This window comes from Ipomoea nil, unplaced genomic scaffold, assembly GCF_001879475.1.
Source record: "Ipomoea nil cultivar Tokyo-kokei standard unplaced genomic scaffold, Asagao_1.1 scaffold1043, whole genome shotgun sequence".
Taxonomy (NCBI): Eukaryota; Viridiplantae; Streptophyta; class Magnoliopsida; order Solanales; family Convolvulaceae; genus Ipomoea; species Ipomoea nil.
The window spans coordinates 6484997-6510000 of NW_017617471.1; the positions used below are offsets into that span (position 1 = coordinate 6484997).

General features: G+C 35.5%; 4 protein-coding genes and 1 long non-coding RNA gene across 5 annotated transcripts; 4 read left to right on the forward strand and 1 right to left on the reverse strand.

Moving 5' to 3' along the window:
- Positions 1-1000: 1000 nt before the first annotated feature.
- LOC109180947 (NHP2-like protein 1) lies at positions 1001-2970 on the reverse strand. The gene is made up of 5 exons (XM_019330669.1): positions 2864-2970; positions 2608-2728; positions 2395-2498; positions 1371-1502; positions 1001-1286 (listed from the first exon to the last, which is right to left on the reverse strand). The coding sequence occupies exons 1-5, from the start codon at positions 2864-2866 to the stop codon at positions 1260-1262; spliced, it is 387 nt and encodes a 128-aa protein (XP_019186214.1). The 5' UTR covers positions 2867-2970; the 3' UTR covers positions 1001-1259.
- Positions 2971-8201: 5231 nt separating this feature from the next.
- On the forward strand, positions 8202-11178 carry LOC109180898 (protein NRT1/ PTR FAMILY 5.6-like). The gene is made up of 4 exons (XM_019330609.1): positions 8202-8472; positions 8843-9060; positions 9421-9965; positions 10157-11178. Exons 1-4 carry the CDS (start codon positions 8313-8315, stop codon positions 11013-11015), a joined length of 1782 nt encoding a protein of 593 aa, XP_019186154.1. The 5' UTR covers positions 8202-8312; the 3' UTR covers positions 11016-11178.
- A 428-nt stretch (positions 11179-11606) lies between these two features.
- LOC109181070 (aldehyde oxidase GLOX-like) lies at positions 11607-13630 on the forward strand. Its single transcript, XM_019330826.1, has 2 exons — positions 11607-12183; positions 12335-13630. The coding sequence occupies exons 1-2, from the start codon at positions 11702-11704 to the stop codon at positions 13461-13463; spliced, it is 1611 nt and encodes a 536-aa protein (XP_019186371.1). The 5' UTR covers positions 11607-11701; the 3' UTR covers positions 13464-13630.
- A 4869-nt stretch (positions 13631-18499) lies between these two features.
- Positions 18500-21213, forward strand: LOC109180871 (mitochondrial substrate carrier family protein B-like). Its single transcript, XM_019330570.1, has 7 exons — positions 18500-18895; positions 19168-19344; positions 19438-19587; positions 19924-20025; positions 20180-20250; positions 20350-20417; positions 20527-21213. Exons 1-7 carry the CDS (start codon positions 18650-18652, stop codon positions 20763-20765), a joined length of 1053 nt encoding a protein of 350 aa, XP_019186115.1. The 5' UTR covers positions 18500-18649; the 3' UTR covers positions 20766-21213.
- A 1411-nt stretch (positions 21214-22624) lies between these two features.
- LOC109181087 lies at positions 22625-23741 on the forward strand. The gene is made up of 2 exons (XR_002054168.1): positions 22625-23261; positions 23369-23741. It is a non-coding gene; the product is annotated as an uncharacterized LOC109181087 (long non-coding RNA).
- The last annotated feature ends 1263 nt before the right edge of the window (positions 23742-25004 follow it).

Consider the following 25004-nt stretch of genomic DNA (forward strand, 5'->3'; position numbering starts at 1 on the left):
ATTATACATAACACAAAATTATAAATTGTATTTGCTGATATGTAAAATTGCATTCAAGATCTGTAACGCACGTAAAACTACAAAGTGCATCTAATGGTATGTAAAAGTATACTAAAGACAGTTGCACGCTTACATATCATCTTGTAGTTTTATACGGTGCACTTTTAGTGTTTAAAAGTTTGTAATATTTATTAAATTGCTATTGATTTTTTTCTTTTTTTATTAGAGTCGTTGATTATCTTAGAATCTTGTATCGATGACTTGCATTAGTCTACACTTTTTAAATGGCTTTGTTCTCACCTAATCCTATTTCGCGAACGCAACACTTCAATTATATATTGACATCTCTACTTTTAGTCCCTAAATTTACATTGAAATGGTGTTTTTATCTCCCCGAGAATGTAACTTAAAATGAAAATTGCTAGAAACCTAAACACATATCTACACTTATAGCACAATCTGGTAACTTATTTTTTGTTTTGGGTTAACATTTTTTGTCATTTAGAAGATGAAAAATTACCACTTCCATATCAACGAGAACGGGCCTTCATGCCTTTGATAGTGGACTAGTGGAACATGGACTGATTAAACATTACCATATTAGTGCATTACAAATACATCTATTGCAAAATAATATTTTTTTCAATGGACAAGTGTCATTGTTCTATTGATTAAAATCCCATTATATTTGGAAGTGGATCACCCAACTTTTCATCCGAATGGTCCTTTCTATATTCTTCAAAGATATTTGTTAAAAACGTGAAAGTTGACAAGCGATTGATGAACCAATGGGATGCCATTACATTATCACATAATCGTTTATGGTTGATATGTACTATCTTGAATACTTCATTTTTTTTTTTAATATATAAATAAGCTGGTCATTGATATGAAGTATTACTCTTTCCTATATATTTAAAACTTAGAAGAATCTTTAATATATTAATATTGGTGGAATGAACCACCAGGTCAATTTGAATGAATCTAGAGATACCTAACCTTCAGCCAATACACTTGATAAAAGTACAAAACAATATATATGAAATCCTTCAAGCCAATAATACAAAATGACTGGAGCAAATATATAGGTTATCCTCTCTTCTCTCATTTTTTTTTCTTTTCTTTTTGGCCCAAACATGAAATTCATAAAACAGACAAACACATTATAGCATCATGGGAAAACTCGGTCAGTCAAAGCCTCACAGTTAATCTAATCTGGTGTTCATGAGGCCCATCATGCTGAAATGACTTTCTGGCATTTATATCAGGAGCTTCTCAATAGCATCCTGCACCCACAAAGAAAAAGGGAACAGGGCTTAATTTGTCGCCTCAGGTGGTTATATTTAATAAAGGCACAATTAGATAATTACCTTCAATTGCTGTATTTGAGATTTCAACTGGCTTCCCTCGTTGCTTGTGACAGAACAAGCAATCACGGGTCGGGTAACACCACATGCTCTGCCGAGAGCTTGTTTGGAAGGGACAAACACATAGGGGACATTCTGAAGACATGGCATAAAAGATGAGAAAATGTTATAGCCGATTATGTAGAGAACATGCAACTTCCACTAAAAGAATGAATACAATCAAATTACAAGTAACCAGATTGTTTATGCATGATATCTTAGACAAACAGTGAAGAGTGACCATATAGTAATAACTCATATCTTAAATTGTAGGGTACCAAGGCAAAAGAGACACTGGTTTTCCAGGTTTGCTTATGAAGAATCTGATTCTTCAGAAGCATCATATATAATAGCAACAGAGAAAACTGTTTCTCTCATACAAACAAGAAGCATCATAACAACATGTTTCAATCATAAGAGTCATGTGCAAAAATAAGAACAAATATCATAATAAATTTCCCGATGTAGATAACATTCTTGAATTATACAGGGCTCTTTTCTCCAGATGCCTCAAGAGAGTGGCTTAGATAGAGCCACTCCAATAAACTAAAACCTAAAAGGCCATACTTGTTTCTTTATTCCAGGCCATACTTATCTGTTTCTTCATAAGTTCCAGGATTCAAGAATAAACTTTGGCTCAATTCTTTGGAAAATTGACAATGTTATTTCAATTTTCCTTTTTTAATTTTATGAATCAAACTGTATATTTAAATGACTCAGCTATTAGATTGTTGATTGATACATTGAATGCCAATTTCAAATTTTCATCTAATCTACTTATTCATAAAAGGTTATAGTGTGACAAAGAACCAACAATCAAGGATTCAATATAAACCCAGCTTCATATGCAACCCAATATTTCCTTTCTCCTAATTCGAATCTTCTACACCAAACAAATTGATATCTCAAGGCATACGTTGCATCTTCAACTATGTCACACAAGAACACAACTCACAAACATACAAACTACAAAGATTGAGAGTTTTACCTTATCCTCAGCAAGAAGTGGAAGATGAAGGAGGATTTCAAGTGGCTCAGTATCAGCCGCCATCACAATAAACTCAGAAATTCCCCTGTTTAGTGTCTTAGTGGCTGAAAAGCACAAGAATCCAGATTTCTATTACAACTTAATACAGAATCAAGCTGTAAAACCGGCATAATAAAGAAGAAGATAAAGTAAAGCATAAAAACTGAAAATAACCTTCATTTGCCCCCTTTTTAAGCTGCTTATAGTTGGCAGCTTGCTGAACCAGGTCCATTATTGTCGTGGTGAGCTGCGCATCGGCCAGCGGATATGCTTTTGGGTTCACAACTTCGGTAGCCTATACACAGAAAATACAATTATACAGAAAACACATTAATTGTGTAAATTGAAGCAGAGTATAATCACCAAGCAACAGAAAAGTAATTAAAATTCAAATATCAACTCAAAGCAGTATAACGCAAAGGAATAGTACCATGGAGACTTCTAGGCTGAAAATGGAGAATCCGAGTGTTAAGACCACTAGGGTTTTGGGGAGAGCGAAATAAAACTAGGGTTTAACCTTTTAAAAAGGGATGGAAGAGGGCAGACAATATTAGGTTATTTCAGTTGACATGTGGTTGGTTTCATGTTAAATGGACTATTAAAGCCCAACAATCGAAGGCCCAAAAAGCCCAAGCAAAAAGACTTGGCAAATTATTTCATGGACCCGGGTTTACCGTGCAAGGTGGACCTAAGTCCAAAAATATACGGAGTACAATTTACATATTGAATGTTTACAATTTACCTACATGATTTAAATACTGAATATTCGCAATTTGAATTGTGAACATTCAGCATGTAAATTGAATCACTTACCAGCACTGTTGCAAAAATCGGTCTAGGGGCCTCTAGACCTTGGCGATTTCCCCCTAGGCGACCAGCCACCTAGGTGCCTTCCTAGCGCCTAACTCGGTCGAGTTAACTCGTCCATTTCGGTTGAGTTAGCCGAGTTAACCCATTAAGTTTGCGACCTTGTTAATTTTTTTCATTGTGTGTGTGTGTGTGTGTGAGATATATATATATATATACATCCCTACACGTGCATTTTTCTTTTTTAGTAAGCTTCATAGTTGCCCGCCTAGGCCGTCTAGGCGCTATGCGCTACTCCACCGCCCGACTCGCGTCTACTGCAACCATGCTTACAAGTACATCTAATTTCACTTACAAGTGCAAATAATTTACCTTGTTAACATTTGTGCACGCGTCATGCTGGGCGTGTTTAGAGATTTTTTTTTCCACCTCAACAAAAGATATAGAGTGATACTTATCCTGAGTTACATACCTACCTCTCAGAATCTTGAATGTGACATTTTTTATGTGAATATATACGCAGTCTTAAATAACAGATCTATCAATTTTGGTGTGATTGGATGAGTGAATAAAGTTGGGTGCATGGTGGAGCAGGAGACACGAAAATTGGATAGCCAACTCAACTTAATTAGGATTTTCTTAATCACGTCATACAATATAAATATAACTTAATATAATTATCACAAAATATTTAACTTTTCACTAATAATTTTAAAAAAAACATTAAACCAAAATTCTCTAAGTCAAGTCAATTACACAAGATCTTTCTAACACGATTTACTTTTTATATTTAGTTTACAGACTATATATACAAGAGTTAGGGTTACATAATGTACTTCTTAGTATAGTAACCGTGGATTTTCCTCGTACGCTCATCCCACTAGCCATCTCCGGTTTCAATTATTATGTTTGAGTAATTGAGTTTAATTAGAAAGGAGGGTTGATTAATTAAAGGCTAAAGCTAAGGCATGGCCCATAACTACAGTAAACCTGCTAGCTTTCTTATTCCTTAGTCAGACCGCACTTGCGAAATTATTGTTAAATGCCATGTGAATATTAATAAAGGTATGAAATGACAAATTGATTATCAATATCAAAGAATTTTGTCAGTTCAATGATATGATATAAATTTAGAACTCAGTATAAATGTATAGTTATTTTCAGTTTTCAATCGTACAAAAATGGATAACACATTTGAATCTTAAATAGTCAAGTTTAATACGATTGTTAGTTAGATTCTCCAAGATTGTATTCATCACATTGCATCTTTATAATAAATGTAAAGTTTTTTTTTTCTTTTTATTGAATCTATTTAAACTTTTACGGGAGGCTTAATTGGTTGGAGGGAGAAAATTATGAGGAAAATGAATTTCAATTTCATGAAAAAATAATAATGTGATAATAAAGTAAGAATTTTAATTTCAGTGTTTGGTTTGCAAGAACAGAATTAATGGAAATTTCAATTCCAATGTTTGATACACATAAGAATTAAAAAGAATTAAGTAGTGTAAAGTTCAAAATGCTTATACTTATTATTATTAATTATTATTATTATTAAATGACAAGTATATCTTTGACCCATCTACATATTCAAACATCAAAAATAACATATTCAAATACCACTCATCCTATATATATAGTATTTCTTGAACTAAACATATTGTAATTAATTTTCATGCAATTAATATGGGGAGGCTAGACATCACTTTTAGGTTTTAAAAAATGAGTAATTTTGTCTCAAATTTATCTTTTTTTTCTTCATAAAAATCAAGGACTTAAAATACCAAGGGGCATGGGATTCTTGCTAATTTCATAAAAATAAAGAAATTACAATTCCATTCAATCAGAAGAAAAAATTTACTTACTTTTGAAATAGATGAGAATTAGGTGAGAATGGAATTATAATTCCTTCAACCAAACGCCACGTTAATGCAAACAAAACATACCATTTAAACTTGATATCATCACTCACCGGCAAGAGTTATAGTGTTTTACCTAAAAAAAAATGTTTGATTACCTATGCGGCTACGTTGAGTATAAACTAATATACAAAATAATAAATAAGTGCAAAGTCAAGATCACACTAATAAGAATATCATGTGGAACTAGTTCGATTGATAAAAAAAAAATGTTGACAAAAATCAAACTTATGACTATACAGGTAAAAGGAGTCATGCTTTACCGACTTAATAACATATTCTTTTATGAATAATGAGGGAAACCCCACCTTATCTGGGAAGGATCACTAAGAGGTAATTAAACTAGTTTAGGTTGACCGACTTAAATTAAAAAGGCCAATAAGGTGTTGGAATATTGTGGTTATTAAGCTAACAATTTGACGATGTTATACCATGGTCCATGGACCAAGTAATCAATTACATATATGTTAACATTGTGTGTTCGTAATATAGCAATTGTAAATTTTTAAAAGATAAATTGTGAACATTTAAATCCGGGTCCACAGAATAATTTGCACTGACCAACTTGATTGGACAAATTATATTATATTGTCACATGTTTCACGCCCTGAAAAGCCTAGGCGTTAATTATAGTTTGAGAATATATGCAATTCTAGTACGACAAGTATAGACATGTATTTCATATATTCCTGCGGGAACAGAAGTCCCACAAGAGAATGGTCATCTTCTACAGCTATACCCATACTGAAAAAAAATAAAAAAATTATATTCCTATAATCCTATTTCAGTCCCCCCCGGGAGTTGAATTCCGACCATACAAGGAAAACGAGCACGAAGACCAAAACGTATACGGTATATGACACCAAAAACATATGCACTAAAAAAAGACAGCGTCAACGCAACTGCATGCTTGTGGTCGGGAGCGCCGCCGCAATTATATTGCCGGTGTGAACGTCGCATGTAAAATATAATGATGCAAACGTTAGTTGTCTCAGTCGTTAATTGGCTCTCAAGTGTTGATGAGATTAGGAAGAATTTGGCGACGATGACCCAAGATTATATTGCACGAGTTGGATGTGATATTGATACAAGCTAAGCTAAGGATCAGTCATTGTGGGCATTAGCTTTTCAGTCGAATCAAGTTCTTATTGTCAGTGATATGATGGTTACTACTCCTCCAAACAAATCTCACATACAATAACCTAACCTACCTAGCTGGCTAGCTCCGACTAGAGGTGACATATACTCTCATGGAGTAAAACTCTTATCCTGTCATGTTGTTCATATATCGTAATTTTCGTATGATAGAAATGAAAGAAACGAGTAAAAATAGTGACTCACATTTTTTTTAAAATAAATGAATCAGAACAGGCTAGATAAGTTGACAGTAAAAAATAAGAGTACAAGTAGTATTACTCTTAGCAATTAAGTTGACCTCTCTAGCTATCAATTGTAGTGCTCATGGAATATGAAATTATACTTCTATTATTCACATTATTGGTCAGAGCAAACTAAAAGTCTAAAGCCCGTGTTATTGTAGTGTTACTTATGCATCCTATGCTATATCACATGCGACACGGAATATATGCCAAGAAAATGTAGTTCACAATTAACCATTTGGTTTGATGGATATCTAATTAAATTCTTATAGACAATGGCCGGGGGGATCGGATCAGGTTTCTTGCCATGCAAATGTTCTCTACAGATGTGTGCAGCAGAAGGCTTAACCCTTCAGTGTTGAAGGAGTTTTTAAACTCCTTTAGAGCATCCATAATAGGGATTTTTTTGGTGATTATTTTAGGAGTTTTTGTGAGTGTGATTAGGAAAGAGAATATGGGAGTGGAGAGAAAAAAGAAAAAAGAAAAAACAGATTGTCAGCACGCCTGACGCGCAACACGTGCACTGCACGTGCCTGTGTGGGCATTTTCTGTGCGCAAAACGCGCCCAACAGCTGATGCTTTCCAAATGGCCTTGCACTGTTCCAAAAATTCTTCCCTCCGCATCACCTTGCACTATTCCAAAAACCACCAAAAATGTGTTGGTATGAATGCTCTTATGTAGCTAAATGGTCCACGAATATGATGGCAATTTACATGTGTCATTAATACGGCAACCCTAAATATGACCACATCATATAGGTACCTTTCGAGCATGTATTGACTTCAATAATTCACAATTTGAGCATGTTAAGACTCCAAAGAAAAATGTCTACCTGTCTACGGATCAGAAAACAAAAATATTATATAATAGTTCGATCATATCTTTACGATACAAAAGACCGTATGTGTGTGTGTATATATATATATATATTATTCTAAAAAGTCTAAGAAATGAAACATTTACAATCAATTACCAATACTTAAGTTGTCTAATTAGTCCTTTCCTTTTAGGCATACTAGCCACGTATGAGTTGGATTTAGATGTAAAAATTATACTCGTAATAGGAGTGAATGTTAAAAATTACATTATGAGGTATGATGGGTCTGGGTGAATTTAAGTACGTATGTACACCTTAATTCAAACCTATACTACTAGTTCCATTGTCATTCCTATATTAAATATTGGAGTGGAGAATTACATGAAAATTTACCAAATATATTTTTATAATTAGCTAATGCTATCAACTACTCAAACTCACTAACCCAATCAGTTAACAACTAATGCTAATTAACTTCTATTTACTAAACACCCCATGGTCTGTTTTTAGGACCATTATATGGCTATGTATTGTTTTTAGGACCATTATATGGCAACTTCGTTGATAATGAACTGAAATTAAAAATAAAAAGTGGGATGTAATTTTGTGAATGGATGCTATATTCTCCTCATACTACGGACCAAGGGCCACTCTAATGAAAGGAATCACAACTTTTTCTCTATCCCAATCATTGTCAAGAAAATAGTTTTTTGTTAATTTGCTCACAATTCTTGTGCCCAACCAAACAAAATCTTGTGAATTCAAACTTTAATTGCTGTAGTGGACTAAATGGATTCCTTATTCTTTCCCCTATATAAGAACACCCAACCACACAGCTTCAACCACCACCAGTAAACCGTTTACTACACACCCACCTAAAAACCATTTAGTATTCCCAGAAAAAACACATATCATATCCTCATTCTCTGCTACTACCTTGTACTACTTCAAACATCATGGATAAGACTACTGCAGAGATGAAGCGTGGGCAGACGGGAGAAGAAGAAGGCGAAATTGATAACCAAAAATGGGTTTGTGATTCTTCCCTTGATCATAAAGGCAGAGTTCCTCTTCGTGCCTCCACTGGTGTCTGGAAGGCCTCTCTTTTCATCATTGGTAAGGGCTAAAAAGTTTCATATCCAAAAGTTTTGAGCTTTTTTAGTTTCAGGGCAAAACAAGAACAATTTAATGCTGATATATATGCTCTGCTTAGATAAGATCAAATATGTGTGTAAAAGTAGGGAAATCTGGAAAGTATTATCTGTCTCAGTTAAAGTAACTGGAAGTGGGGATTATATACTAATTAATATATTATAAGATATGGTTGAAAATGTTACTAGGTGGAGCAATATGCAAACTTTACAAAAAGTGTAGCACCTTAATGATTCCAGAATACTGCTACTACTTTGTTCTTGATTTATGTTCATTCAAATGGAATGAATGATATGGCAACTAACTAACTGTCTGTTGAATTTGTTGCTTGCAGTGATTGAATTCGCGGAGCGTTTGAGTTATTTCGGGATAGCATCAAGTTTGATCATATACCTGACCAAGATTATCCATCAAGATCTGAAAACAGCAGCCAAGAATGTGAATTATTGGACCGGTGTTACCACTCTGATGCCTCTGTTTGGAGGGTTCTTAGCTGATGCATGCTTAGGCCGATTCTCGACTGTTCTTGCTTCCTCCATTGTCTACCTCCTGGTAATCTTAATTTCTTTTAAACCCCGTTTTCTGGTCCTAGCTGGCAAATGATTACAAGAAAGTAAATCAGCTTTGCCCCGGCTCAGATCAATAGTTTGACAAACTTGGTTGAGTTGCCCCCGATTCTTTAGTTCTTTGACTATGACCGCAACATATATATACATTCACAACTGGAAATCATGGAATTTCCAACCACCTGAAAGTGATCTCAAGTCGAAAGCCTTGTTCCGACCACTTTTGGTATCCGGATAAACCTTTGTTGCTATTTCCGACCACTTTTTAGTTTCAACTTGGATTTAAGATCACTTTGCGGTGATTCTTAAACAAAAACACATTTATTTACTGTTTTTGTTGTTTTAGGGCTTGCTTCTTTTGACAATGTCAAGGGTAATCCCAAGCTTGAAGCCATGTGAAGGTGATGTTTGTGGTGGACGAGGAAAGGTGCACGAAACCGTATTCTTCCTGGCGATTTACTTGATATCAGTTGGGACAGGAGGGCACAAGCCATCACTGGAGAGCTTTGGAGCTGATCAGTTTGATGATGATCACGCGGAAGAGAGAAAGAAGAAAATGTCTTTCTTCAATTGGTGGAACTTTGGGCTGTGCTCGGGCTTATTGATTGGTGTGACGTTGATAGTTTACGTGCAAGATCATGTTAGCTGGGCTTTAGCAGACGTGATTCTCAGTGGTGTAATGGGGTTTAGTATAGTGATCTTCTGTGTTGGCAGGCCGGTTTACCGGTTCAGGAAGGCTGCTGGGAGCCCCTTCACGCCATTGTTGCAGGTGCTTGTAGCTGCGATTAGAAAGAGGAATCTTGATTGCCCTTCTAATCCTGGTCAGTTATATGAAGTCCCCAAATCAGAATATGCCCGGGGGAGGCTTCTCTGTCACACCAGAAAACTCAAGTACTAAACAAGATTCTTGTCTCATTCTGCTGCTGGAAATTATTGAATTTTCGACCACTGAAAATAATCTCGAAAGTCTTGTTCCGACCACTTTCAGGTGGTCGGAATTCCATAATTTTAAGCAGTGTTTTCCTTTTTCCTAGTTGCCATCGTTCAATCATTTGGTTAACGTTTTGTGTTTGGGTTTTAAGGTTTTTTGACAAAGCTGCAATTGTAGAAGAGAAAGGTGGGAATTCATCTAATCCATGGCGGCTAGCAACCGTGACGAAAGTGGAGGAGATGAAGCTGGTGATCAATATGGTTCCCATTTGGCTAACCACTCTGCCGTTTGGTATGTGCGTGGCTCAAGGCGCGACGTTCTTCATCAAGCAAGGTGCGACGTTGGACCGGAAGATCATCAACGGCTTCGAGATCCCGCCGGCGACGATTTACTCGCTGGCAGCCATCGGAATGATCGTTTCCGTCACAATCTACGACAGAATCCTCGTACCCGTACTGAGAAAAGCGACGGGGAACGAGCGGGGGCTCACCATCCTCCAGAGAATCGGGATCGGGATGATATTCTCCGTCACCACCATGGCCGTCGCGGCACTGGTGGAAAAAAAGAGACTAAATTTCGTCCAAGAAAACACAACCTCGGACTCCATGAGCGTCTTCTGGCTGGCGCCGCAGTTTCTGATCATCGGAATCGGAGACGGGTTCACGCTGGTGGGGTTACAAGAGTACTTCTACGACCAAGTCCCGGACTCTATGCGAAGCCTGGGCATTGCGTTCTATCTCAGCGTCAGTGGGGCGGCGAATTTCCTCAGCAGCCTGCTGATCACGGCGGTGGACCGCGCCACGGCGAGGAGTGGGCGGAGCTGGTTCGGGAAGGACCTGAACAGTAGCCGGCTGGACTACTTTTACTGGCTGTTGGGAGGCATCACGGCGGCGAATTTGTGCGTTTACGTGTTGGTGGCGAGGAATTATACTTACAAGAATGTGCAGAGCAAGACGACAATGGCGGTGGCCGATTGCGATGATGATGGTGGCCGTGACGCAATGGTCTAACTTAATCACTTCATAATAAAAAATCCTTAGCTTACTTATATTGTATTGAGTATATATATAATTGTATGGGGTGTTAGCTTTCTCTAAAATTAAATCAAATCTCAGAAGCTCCTGTATTTAGCATGGTTAGTTCTTGGATTAATTAAAAGGTCATAATTAGAGGGCATCAAACATGTGTGATGTGAGTTTATGACTGGTAAAGTTAAGATTACTTTAAGTTTTTAAAAAAATTTCAGAAACCTAAAGTCAATAATTTGTCAAATGTTAGACTATTTTTCTTTCTTTTAAAAAAAATAAATTTCTAAATATAATATATGCAACACTAAAATTGACTAATGTTATCTTTATTCAATAATATTTTCTCACTCTTAAAAGTGAGTCATACTTTCAAAGGTCTAGCCGATTCAGTTATAATTTTTCAAATATTTTGTCAATATAAGGTGTGTAGGACATTTGAAGTTGGGGATTCAATATTTTGGTAAGAATGATAAACACATGAATTAGGGTGTAAAGTTGATGGAATTCAAAAAATATTTTAGTAATAACTATTTGGGAATTACATAGTAAAAGTTTGTCTTGAAGAGTTGAAGTGAATACATAGTATTATGGTCCCCTATCCATTATAAAGCATATGATTCTGTGAAGTACCATAACAGAGCAGAGCAGACAGATCCTCTGACACAACCATGATTTGTGTTTCTAAGTTTGTTCTTCTGGTCCTCATCTATGTTATCCACTTTGTCACATGTCCAGCACGTGGCACCCTCCCCGGCACTTGGGAGCTCCTTGTCCCCAACGCCGGCATTGCCTCCATGCACACCGCCGTCACCCACTACAACACCGTCGTCCTCCTCGACCGCACCAACATCGGCCCTTCCAAGATCCTCCTCCCCGGCCACCGTTGCCGCAACGACCCCAACGAACCCATTCTGAAAAAAGACTGTTATGCCCACTCCGCCCTCCTCGACCTCAAAACCAACGCTATCCGCCCCCTCGAAATCCTCACCGACACCTGGTGCTCCTCCGGCCAGTTCCTCCCCGACGGCACCCTCCTCCAGACCGGCGGCGACCTCGAGGGCTTCCGGAAGTTCCGGAAGTTCTTTCCCTGTAATGCCTCGGAGCTATGCGATTGGGTGGAGCTCCAACACGTACAGCTCGCGGAAGGAAGGTGTGTTGAGACTTAGTTTGTGTTAGTTAGTCTTTTACCTATTTTATCTAGCTTTTAGTATTGTGTAACTAGTTTTCTTTTTGTGTGATTGTTCTCTATTTATTCTCTTTTTTAGATGATGAATGAACACATTCAGTTCTCATTCTCACAGGTGGTATGCTACTAATCAAATACTCCCCGACGGCCGTGTCATCATCGTCGGCGGCAGGGCGGCCCACAGCGTTGAGTTTTTTCCTCCGGGAAACGGCGCCGTTCCATTGCCTTTCCTCGGTGAAGTTGAAGATAATCAAATGGACAATCTTTACCCTTACGTTCACTTACTTCCCAACGGCCATCTTTTCATCTTCGCCAACACTAAGGCGGTAATGTATGATTATATAAAGAATGTATTCGTCAGAGATTTTCCGGTGCTAGACGGCGGCCCCCGGAACTATCCCTCCGCCGGGTCGTCGGTGATGCTCGCGCTTACAGGGGATTATTCTTCCGCTTCCATTGTAATCTGCGGCGGAGCGGAATACGGTGCGTATTTACAGCATGTTACGGATAGTCCGGCCCATACAAGCTGCGGTCGGATCGAGGCTACCGGGTCGGACCCGGTTTGGGAAATGGAGGATATGCCGTTCCCGAGGGTCATGGGGGACATGGTAATGCTCCCCACCGGAGATGTCATGATCATCAACGGTGCACAAACAGGTACCCAAGGTTTCGGGATGGCTTCTAACCCGGTTTTGCACCCAGTTCTATACCGACCCGAGGAACCCGTGGGGCTCCGGTTTATGACTCTGAATCCGGGTACGGTGCCCCGGATGTACCACTCCACCGCCAACTTGTTACCCGACGGTAGGATCTTGCTCGCCGGAAGCAACCCGCACGTGTTCTACACGTTCAAAGGCGACTTCCCGACGGAGTTAAGAATTGAAGCGTTCTCGCCGGAGTATTTGTCGACCGACAGGGCGAATTTACGGCCCGTTCTGGTGGACTTACCGGAGAAGGTGGCGTACGGAGAGCAATTCGAGGCAATTGTGACGGTCGAGCTGCCGGTGGTCGGTATCGTGGAGGTGAATTTCGCGAGCGCACCATTCGCGACCCACTCGTTCTCTCAAGGACAGCGACTGGTTAAGGCGGCGGTGTCAAGTGCTATCCCCGACGGCGCCGGTAAATACAAGATATGCTGCACGGCGCCGCCGAATGGCAACGTGGCACCGCCGGGGTATTACATGGTTTTTGCAGTAAACCAAGGAGTACCCAGCGTGGCACGGTGGGTCCAAGTAACCGCTTAATTGGATATTTTTCTCATAAAATTATCCTACCATTATTTTTAATCACTTTTATCATTTTAATTTTAACAAATTTAAATAAGTTAAGTCCTCCGTAGTAATTAATCGTTCTTTAGATTTTGTAATCTTGACAATTGTAAATTTGCTTCATTTAATTTTGTTATAATCTCATTTCCCAGTCCTTTTAATTCCTTTATTTCATTTTATAGGTCTCGTTCAATTATTAAAATTTGGTTTAAATTATTTATAATTTATAGTACACATTAATTTATTATATTGTTATATTTTTTTTTTTGAAAGTATTATATTGTTATATCATATCGGACAAAATAGAATAAAAATTAGCAATTGAATTTATGAAGCTGAAGTCCGTGTCAAATGTCAACATTCTTGCCCTGCTGGGAGCCTGAAATGGACACTCTTAGCTTCTTCAATCTTTATAATACTTTAGCATTGAATTATATAATCAAGTGGAAGAAATAATGTTTTTTTTTTAATTCTATAAAAATTAAATTTTGTGGGCCACATATATCTTTGCTTATGCAACAAATTAAATATGATATATAATTTTTTTTTTAAAAAAATATTCTCACAACTTAATTAATTGTTCATAACATCGTTCCAATTCAAATAAAAAATCTGTTAAAAAAAAAAAAAAAAACTAGATAATACTACACATATCAACCCTTTTGGTCATGCGCGCTCACTCTTCGTCCTTAAGTTATCATTGGCGTTACACTTTTTGTGCTCACCTTTAGTTCCTGAGTTATACTAAAATTGTAAATTTCGTCCCTAATGTTTTATTAGTAAAGATACAAAAAGTGAATATGACGAACACTTAATGACGAATTCTACAATTACCATATACCTTAGCGACAAAAAAACGTAATTTTCCATTTGTAAGGATATAATACAAAAAAAATATTATTTTTGAAAAATACAAGCACAAGAAACGAAACACTCTTATAGATTTTCAAATAAAGGACGTACATATAAATATACTTTTTAATGTTATCAAGAGGTAAATATTAATTTGTAGAATTTGAATAAAAGTTATGCTTTTTTTTCTTCTTCTTCGGATAATATATTTTAAATTCTAATAGTAATATTCCATTTTCATCATATGAAAAAAAAAAAAAAGTTTTTAAAGTATGAAAAAGAATTGGACCACCTTGGAACTTAGGCACCTAGCGATGGCCATGTTCTAACAATAAAGCATACAATAGGCATTGATTTAAAAACAAAGCTAACGACAATAATACATATAGTATAATGGACGGACATAATTTAACGCGAGGACCAATCCATGTGTATGTTCCTCTTTTTTTTTTTTTTTTTTTTTTTTTTTTTTTTTTTTTTTTTTTTGTCTTTACAATGAGAATAAGTTACGTTAATTGCCAAATGTAGTCACTGCGTCTAAAAAAGGGAAAATTTTAAACAAATTAAAGTTGAATATAATATAAATATATCGTGATGTTTTTTTAACATGAAACACATTATCAATGAATTTGTAAGCGTACAAAGCCAAATAAAATTATTTCAAGTGGCAATTTTATTTTATATTTTTTTTGCAGGCGATTTTATTTTGTTAATTTTTTTAATGAAGTATTACTTTTAAATTTTATTAAAAACTGAAAAACAATTCAATGTAGAATTAGTAAGAAAGCAAACTAAAAGATTTAAATAATAATAATAATAATAATAATTGATGGAACTAATTTGATTCGAGATTGATGTTTAACTGTTTATAATTTTATATGCATTTGTAAAAAAGAAAATTTTTAAATTAAAGTAAACAAGACACATGAGTACGTTTTAACTTGCGTGAAAATCAATGTCATCAAAATTACGAGCATTTTAGGCTAAACCTATGGGAATTATACCATGTTTTGGAGCATGTTGGACATTTATGCATGGTACTAAATGAATAGTTGTGATGATATAATGACTATTAAGGTGGATAATAGAGGGTAATGACTTATGAGCTTTCATGGTTGAATAATGGTAAATAATGGTGATTTATGGTAGATATAATGGTGGTATAATTGTGGAGTAATACTCCACAAGGGTCGATATTAGTGATTTTATAATTACTAGTTTGACTGGATATATTTCATGATTCCAAATTTATATTTGGCTTTTTAATTAACTGGGATTGGGATATTATCTCTTCAATAATAAACAATAAAATATAATGAAATGTTGATGAAGATAAAATGATTCTTTTTAAGCGAAATAAGAAGAATTTAGAGGCAAGGTTATGAGGTTATCTTCAGAATCAAATTTTAGTGTTAGTACTAAAGGGTTATAGTAACTATATATTGCTACCTACATTAATGATCATTTTCTAAACAATTTAATTTCTTGCGATTGAAGAAAAACAATAATAGGAATAACATCATATAAACCAACAAAAGATTGGATGTCAGATCCCTATGACTCCTATGAGAGTAGTAGGGAATTCATAAACAAGAGTGCTTTGATTTGAGGATTTAGTGATTGTTAACCATATTCAACAAAACAATTTCTTCATCAAATGAAAATGGTAATTATATTCCGAGAGTGGCTAATTAAGTGGCTGAAGCAAGATTCTCGCACATGAAAGTTACAAATTCGATTATGAATATGTAAATTCTTTATTAACTCATAATTAGGTGAATCAATTCACTCATAATCTATACAAATAAGTTTTTTTTTTTTTTTAATTTTATAAGTTTAGAAATAACTAATAGGAAAAGATAATTATATTTTAAGAGTATGAAACATTTTTCTATAGCAAATTCTTTTCTATTATTTTCATGAGTATATTTAAAGAGTTGAGTTAAGTGGATGGTTTGATATTTATTGGTAACCTAGTGATATTATATTCATTCTTTTCAAACTTCACCTCTATGACCAATTGAGCTGTCTATGCGGACACTCTAGTGATATTATATAATTAACCCATGCTATTGAGTAGTGACTTCATATATCCTTATTAATTAAGGACCACATCTTTTATTGCTACCAGCATTATCACTTTTTTTTCCAGCTCCTAGATAGCTAGCTAGCTAGCTAGCTAGCTCAACACCATATAAATATTCCGTTCAACAAAGTAAATATCCTTATATAGTAGGTTATTATGGTTTATGGTTTATAGTAGGTTCTTTAGGAGAAGGTTCTTATGGTTTAAAAATAAGATTCTACATTGGGACTTGCAGGTAGACAAGTTAAATAAGCGATTTTAACATCTAACCGTATTAACAAACTATCAATCATTATTATACCATGATCACATAAGCAGGAGCGTTCCATTAAAAATAGGATTCATATTTAATAATTTAATTTGAATCTTCATTATTTTTGTTTCAAGATGCAATCTAAATATAATAGAGTAAACTGCAAAGATAAAGACAATAAGAGAAAGACAAGAACATAGAGAGAGAGGGAGAGATTCTTTTAATATTTAAATTTTGCTATAATGATAGAGATTTTTATTTATAAAGGTAGAAAACATAATCTCAAAAGACATATGAAAGACGAAGATAGAAGTCAGAAGATCTATAAAATTTCTATAAGTGATGTAATTGAGTTCAAATCCATTTGAACTTCAAATTATTGTACTCTATGACAAGAATAAAAATGTAATTAATTTTTTTTTGTCTAAATATAATGCATAAAAATTTAACAGATAAAGAATACAATTTAAAAGTTAATTTAAAAGTGTCATTTTTCGATCGTATTTAAATACAAAATTCTTCACCAAAATTTCGATGTCAATTCCTTCTAAAATTTTATTTTCAATTACAATTAAGACCAATCTATGAATTCAAAATTTTTTTTTATCAAATATAAAAAAAAAATATTAGATTGTATCTAAAATATTTTTTTAAAAAAAGTGAGGGCCCTATGCGGTTGCCCTGGTCAGACATGGCCAGGACCGACCCTGCATAGAATATATTATTAATATACTAAATGTTCATTTTAAATATATTGAATATACTATATTTTTTTTAAGTTTATTATTTGTGTACGGGAGATTCATTATCTTGTATATTGTCAAAGAATAAAATTTTAGGAAAAACGGCGTTTTTGACCCCTCAATTGTTTTACTTTTAGAAATTTAATCCCTAAGCTATTAATTAATTTGAACGAACTTAATCCTTTGATTGTCCATAATGTAACACATTTAGTCCCTAATGTTATATAATTATAAATTGTGTTAATATTTGTTTTCATGAGATTATATTTATCAATTACTTTCAACCATTAAACTTCCTTCTCTCCCCGTAACCTACGTCTTCTTCACCTACTCCACCTGGGAAGTATTTTCCTTGCTATCTTTCTTGTAATATGTGTTTTAACCATTAGTGATTTCAGCAGAGTAGCAAATTTGAGAAACTATCCAAAATTAGCAGCAACATCCAGGTTGAGGTTGTTAGGAATGGACACTGACAACATATTTCAATATTTGGAACTGTTGTTGGAGACCTTAATTGCTTGAATACTGGAGATCAAATCCATGCTGAAAAGAATACACATATTCTTTTTTGAAAAGATAATACACATAATCTAACATAATAGATAATACACATAAACTCTTAACATAATACACATAGACTTTTAACTGTTAAAAAAATTCCCTGTTTCGGATGTACATAATTGTGTAAAAAAATGTACATAATTGTATAACATAATGTACATAATTATATAACAGAATACACATACACTCTGTCGCGTCAACTCCCCACACAACTTAACAAAACGACATCATTTTGGGAGGAGCGGGGTGCATATTGCTATGTGTACCGTGGTGCACGGTATAACGATTGTGTATAATGTGCATGGTGAATTCTAGTCCATGATATAATGATTGAAGAGTTAATTACCGGCCCAAAATAAATTATACGTTGTAGGCCCAACAGGTCGATGGCCCAAATATGAACATTTAGGCCTGAACGTGGCTTTATTAACCAAGGTCCACCAAGAAGAAAAGATCATAAAAAAAAAAGAAAAAAAGAAAAAAAGAAAAAAGAATATTCGGCAAGATGTCTGAATGTCTCGTATTTAGAACTGGTAAAGAGCATTTAACAAAACCTCCTTAGGGTTTTCCCTAGGGTTTAACTTCCCTGCACCCGGAAACGAAATTCTCAGCGAAGATCAAATGTGAAGTTTCTACAAATTTTCAAATTTTATAGTGCAAAAAGACGATGGAAGCCAGAGTAGGAATGTCTGGTCGCGGCGGCGCCGTAGTTGACGGCGGCCCCGGGTCGTTTCTGCCGCAGCACCACCACCAGCGTCAGAAATATCATCACTTCCACACGCAGCAGCAACAGCAGCCTCAGAATCCGCAGACGCAAATTGGGACTGTGCCGCAGCTTCTCGCCGGCGGTATTGCCGGAGCTTTCAGCAAGACCTGTACTGCTCCTCTAGCTCGCCTCACCATTCTATTTCAGGTTAATAGTTAGCGCCTATCTCGTCTCTCTCTCCTTGTTATAAAGTACTGATATATGAAGTTTTTGTTATAGAACCTAACGCTTTGGATGTGTAATTGTATACAACAAATTTCTAGTTGTTTATTGTAGTTGATTATCTCTGTTTCTGTCTGGTGCTAGACTGCTATATCGTTAACAAATTTTATAATGGGACTTTAAACTTCCACTTGCTTAGATCATTAACATTGCTCCTCTGACATATGTTGTGTTCTTTATAAATTCTAAAATCTTAGGTCCAAGGCATGCATTCAGACGTAGCAGTGTTGAGCAAGCCAAGTATATGCCGTGAGGCTTTGCGGATTGTTAATGAAGAAGGATTCAGAGCATTTTGGAAGGGAAACCTTGTCACTATTGCTCATAGGCTCCCCTATTCTTCAGTCAATTTTTATACTTATGAATACTACAAGAAAGTGAGTAAAACACACCATATTTGCACCAACACAGCGAAGCAAAATTAATCCATTACCCTTATGCCATCCCACTCAAATTGTTCTGTTTGGCAGATCTTGAAATCTATTCCTGGCCTGGATGGTAATCAGGGAAATGCGAGTGCAGATGTATTTGTGCATTTTGTAGGTGGTGGGTTAGCTGGAATGACAGCTGCTTCTGCCACCTACCCATTGGATCTTGTTAGGACAAGGTTGGCAGCACAGGTATAATTATAGCTTTATGATTTATGTTATAGCTTGGTTCTTTTATTTATTCATGTGGATGGAAAACATAGACTATTTAGACATTGTAAGACAAAAATATTGTCAACTTCTTGGATTTGCATCATACTGTGACACCTTGAATCTATTGAGACACTTTGAAATTCTTCAGTTCTACATTGCCGTGTACATAAATAGCTTATTATTTGTGATGGGCTTCTGAGACACCTTTGAGCAGCTTTGGTGTTGATTACTTTTATTGTTGTCTGTATTTACCATTCATCCCTTGTTTCTTGCCCGTGAGCATTTTGTTTAACTAATTCTCTCATAACTTTGTAGAGGAGTGCCATGTATTATCAGGGCATTACCCATGCTGTTCGTACCATTTGCAGAGACGAAGGCTTCTTTGGGCTGTATAAAGGACTTGGAGCAACATTATTGGTAATCGCTTTGCTTGCCATTTAATTTTGTATTTTTGGTTTCTGATAGATATGGATTTGCCATCTTCTTTGGTTTTATTTGTGTATTTATATTTTGATAAAATGAGTACCACTCCATGCATTGAAATGCTAAATGGTTATTTTGCTTGATGCAGGGTGTTGGACCTAGTATCGCAATAAGTTTCTCTGTTTATGAATCTTTGAGATCTTATTGGCTAGCTCACAGGTGAGTGTATAGCTTTCAATCATCATCCGGTTCATTAAATCATCATATGCATGTCTTCTTTCCTTTATGTTTATGGCTTAACTGACTTCTCTTTCTCAGGCCTGATGATCCCACTGTTCTCATCAGTCTTACTTGTGGAAGTCTTTCTGGAATTGCATCATCTACTGGTATGCTCTGATTAATAGTTGCCATTTACTCGCCTAATTATGTTACGAAATCTGGATCTGAGATACAGTATAACATGCCTAATTTGTCCCATTCCTTACCTTTCTGTAGCAACATTCCCTTTGGACCTTGTAAGGCGAAGAATGCAATTGGAAGGGGCTGGTGGTCGAGCGCGTGTGTATAACACTGGCTTACTCGGGGCATTTAGGCACATAATTCAAACAGAAGGCTTTTGTGGGTTTTATAGAGGCATTATGCCCGAGTACTACAAAGTTGTACCTGGCATGGGAATTGTATTCATGACATACGAGACGCTGAAGAAACTTCTATCTGAATCACCCTTCAACTAATGTCCAACTCACCCTTCAACTATGTCCAACTCATCTTTCAACAAATGGTTTTACGGCTTACTCCCCATGCTGGAGAGGTCCTACAAGGATCAGTTTTGTCTTACAAAGCTTGCTAGTTAGAAAAGTTTAATAGGTAATTATAACTATCACGCGGTGGTAACTATTACGGAGTATATGTTACCAACTAACTTTTGTTGTATAGACTATTAAAGTGTCAAGCGTGGTCTCACATCAAATGCATTTCTAGTTGAAATGTTGGTCCTGGATACCTTCTGCATTCGGCCCCGTTTATTTTGTTCCTGATTGCTGTATTATAGTATTTTGTTTTTCCTGAAGCTACTTTAGACAAATTTTGTTAGGAGATCAATTTTCTTCAGCTTTGTATTGACAATGAAATTCTTCGATTTAATTCCTATAATTTCTGCCTTTCTGGGCCAGATTGAAAGCAGCTTACTATTGCTATTTACATTCTGCACTTCACATTTTTAGTTTGATGCATGAAAACTGATTAGTTTGTCATGTTTCAGAAATGTTTTTTTTTCCTGATACTTAGCAGCTGCTTCTGTTGAGGAGTTTTGTTGGAGCAAATGTGGACAAGTTTGAGAGGATATTCCTAAATGGACGGTTAGCAGCCATGATTTTTTAAACGATATATAATCGAATCATAGCGCAATTAGTCGTTTTCGTTAGTCCTTGTCTGCATAAGCATCCCAAATGTCATTATTTCCATATATGTTGTGTATTGTGTACTGTAATATATATAGCAATTTTTTTAATGAATGGATTAACACTATTTAAGGCATGCTGCTGTCGGTATGTAGCTGGAGGAGAATAAACCTGATAATATTCTCACATTCTCAATTTAAACGGGTAATTTTAACCCTTCTAAATTTTACCGTTCATCTCTCAACTGCTTACTTTTATACTATGATTCAGTTTAGATGATACTCCTAGAGTCCTAAAGTTATAACCCGTGCCTTAATTGAACCTAACCTAATGAGCCAGGGATAAAACGTCATTCTAATTCATCCCGATCATTCAAAAATTATAGGTCACTTGATCTTTGCAGCACACCGGTCATTCGAGAACTACATGTCACCTAGTCTTTGCAACATAAAGGTCATTTAGCCTATGGTAAGTTGAGTTAGCCTAAGCCATTCAGTATCGCTAAAGTCATTACTTTTATACTACAATTCAATTTAGATGATGCTCATAGAGTTATAACTCGTACCTTATTAATTTGGCTTAACCTAATGAGTTCGGGATAATAATAGGTCATTCTAATTTACCTCGATCATTAAAAAATCATAGGCCACTCAGTCTTTGCAGCATAAACGTCATTTAGTAATGCTGAAATCATTCGAATCTTAACACTCAATCAAGTTCACGAGAAGAAAATTTAGATAGTTATCACCCGCCCCAAACAATTTGTTATAATTTTTCTTCACTTCTGTTCTAAGGTCATAACCATCTAATACTTGGCATATCCCCGTGTCTAAGCAATACTAGGTTGCTCATAACTACTGAATTCTTCTTCCATATATAAAGTATAAAGTTAAACTCGTTCAAGCTAAGTATCGATCATGCATATATTATTCATATCCCTGGTGTTAGTGATTTGAGTTAAGTGTGTATAATCACACACAGAAATATTCATTTGCTACAATTCTTTAACCTGTACCATGATTGCGATAGCATACCTACTAACCCAGATAGATAGAATACAGACACAAATAAATTTCCTTTCAATCATTTTCCAAAGAGATTAGCCCCACTAGTATAGGCCAGTAATGTTGCTTTCAATATAATGGCCAGTGATATTGATTAAGATTATTATAATCATATAGGGTCTGGGAAGGAGATCAGAATCCCACGTGTAACTCTGATCAACCGAAGAAACCAACCCAGGATTCTTAAACACAGAATTCTGGGATATGATTTTGTTTCCTGCCCCTTTTTCCATGTTTGCCAGGTAAAACCAGTCTGTTGTGGTCTAATGTTCCTGTTGAGAAAGCAGTCAAGGGAGGAGAAACATCATCGTCTATCTTAGGAAAATAAATAAAAGAAGAAAAGGTTCCCCATCTTATCATTGGCTCAGGGGAAATAGTATAGAATCAACCATTATTCAATTCCAGCCTTCAAGGTGACAACACCATTTAATAATATCACAAGAGAATTTTTTTTTTTTATTTGCTAACCTTTTGGTGCACTATAAATACCCCTCTCCCTTCATGCACAAACTTATCATCAGCTTAGCTACATATATACCTATCTGTGTTTTAATTTCATTGCTTTCCCATCAAACCCACCCCCTTGGTTCGTTTTCGATCGTGTGGCTTATATTGTGTTAGGGTAGGGTAATCTGCATCCTGAGGTCTAGATCAGTGTTTAATTTTCACCAGATTCTAGGCCACAGGAAGCAGATTACCTCTTCCTAACTAACAATGCAAAGAGGTTTATTGCTACTCAATCATGGTGGATGGCTATGGCTGAAAGGTAATTAAAACAATAATGATCTGCTTATCTCATCTAATCAAACCTAGCTTGTATGGTTTTATGCTTCAAGCATATTATCAGAAAATGGTTTTTGAAATTGATAACAGGAGATTGAGGTTTCAGGAGTTTCATCACATACTGGTTAGTTGGAACATTCTTGGATGGACTTTTAAGGAACTTTGTCTAGCAGGACATAGTTTAATGATCAAATAGGGTTCTTCATTCTTGCACTGTTTTCACCTGATATATGAACATGGAGGATATATACAGATGACTTCATATATATGTTTCTTCAATTCTTGGATAATCTGCAGGTAGCTATAGGTTTAGTATAGCTTCTGAAAGGAGTTAAGGAGCCATGGATATGTATAGTTGCATGCAATTAACTTCATATGGAGTTAAATAGAGGTGAATCGGGACCACCCAACCAAGTTGTTCAAACTATTAACTTGATAACCACAAGTTTTCAAGTTCGATTCACTCTGAGAACGGCCTATTAGCCTTCTTAGTTTGAGCCGGTGGTTAGCTGGCTTGCCTCTTTGTGATCTTTTGACAGTTAGGGTCACAAGACGTGATTACCTACTGTTGAACATATAACTATTAATGTGCAATCCAACTATCAGCTTAGGTTTTTAGTTGAGATGGAACATGCTTCAAATATCAGAGCCAGACCAAAGGTTATGGGTTCGACTACATGTTTTCTTTGTCATCTAGAGGTGAATTGGTTCTCATAAACTACAAGAAATGGCCATCCATCACACTTTTCTTGATTGTTTTATAATTTCCAGCAAGCTCTTTCTGGTTATGGATGTGCAGGTTTTTCTGAATCTGCAAAAAATTACTATGCAGCTGGAAGTGATGGTGTAGTGGGATGATTTCATGAAAGGACCTCAGATATGGCATATCCCTTGTGCTTATGTGCGGATATTGATGATTAGACCTGAGAATCAAATAAGATTATATCTCATTTAATTTTTTACAGCCACACATATATACCTCAGATCCTCACTTTACATTATCAATCCAAAAAGAGAACATTCCATTTTGTCCCTAAATTATTGCTTATTATGTAATAATTTAGTTTAATAGCCTTGGGAGCTGAGTGTGAAATTGTAAAAAAAAAAAGAAAGAACAAACAAACAATCAAAAAACTATGTAAAACTCTGCAACCAACAGAATGTTTATGATCTGTTAACTAAGGGAGCAGATTAACAACATTGGAACAATTGAGTGACCGAATCTCTAAAAATTGAATATAGAGGACTAAATTGCACACAGAACAACAATTGAGAGATTATATTAACCAACCCATTTTGTTCGTGGAAAAGAATTGAGAAGAATCTGAAATTAAATTTCATGAACTATTGAACTATTGTTTGGTTTGTGAAAAATAAGTTATTGAGAATACTCAGTAATAGGACTCAAAGTAAATGCCCTTAAATAATAAAAATATGTGAGGCAATATATGAATTATATTGTATCTTTTCTCCCATGTAGAAAATAAAATACTTAATAAATTCTTTATCTACCAAATAATGAATTATATATGGTATCTTTTCTTCCATGTAGAAAATAAAATACTTAGGTCCTGTTTAGTAAAATAGTTAGCCTATTGATCAATTTTGACTTATTTGACCATTATTAGTTGTTTGACTTGGTTTAAAAATCAATATAAGTGTTTGATTAATTAGCTTTTTGTATTTCAAAATGTTAAAATTAAAAAAGCTATTTAAAACAACTTTT

Coding starts and splice junctions, on each gene's coding strand:
- LOC109180947 (XM_019330669.1), bottom strand. Junction 2,499..2,607: donor TAAAAAGGGGGCAAATGAAG/GTTATTTTCAGT, acceptor TGTGCTTTTCAG/CCACTAAGACACTAAACAGG. Junction 1,503..2,394: donor CACTTCTTGCTGAGGATAAG/GTAAAACTCTCA, acceptor CCATGTCTTCAG/AATGTCCCCTATGTGTTTGT.
- LOC109180898 (XM_019330609.1), top strand. CDS start 8,313: ATGGATAAGACTACTGCAGAGATGAAGCGTGGGCAGACGGGAGAAGAA. Junction 8,473..8,842: donor GGCCTCTCTTTTCATCATTG/GTAAGGGCTAAA, acceptor TGTTGCTTGCAG/TGATTGAATTCGCGGAGCGT. Junction 9,061..9,420: donor CCTCCATTGTCTACCTCCTG/GTAATCTTAATT, acceptor TTGTTGTTTTAG/GGCTTGCTTCTTTTGACAAT.
- LOC109181070 (XM_019330826.1), top strand. CDS start 11,702: ATGATTTGTGTTTCTAAGTTTGTTCTTCTGGTCCTCATCTATGTTATC. Junction 12,184..12,334: donor GTACAGCTCGCGGAAGGAAG/GTGTGTTGAGAC, acceptor TCATTCTCACAG/GTGGTATGCTACTAATCAAA.
- LOC109180871 (XM_019330570.1), top strand. CDS start 18,650: ATGGAAGCCAGAGTAGGAATGTCTGGTCGCGGCGGCGCCGTAGTTGAC. Junction 20,251..20,349: donor TCTTATTGGCTAGCTCACAG/GTGAGTGTATAG, acceptor TCTCTTTCTCAG/GCCTGATGATCCCACTGTTC. Junction 20,418..20,526: donor TGGAATTGCATCATCTACTG/GTATGCTCTGAT, acceptor ACCTTTCTGTAG/CAACATTCCCTTTGGACCTT.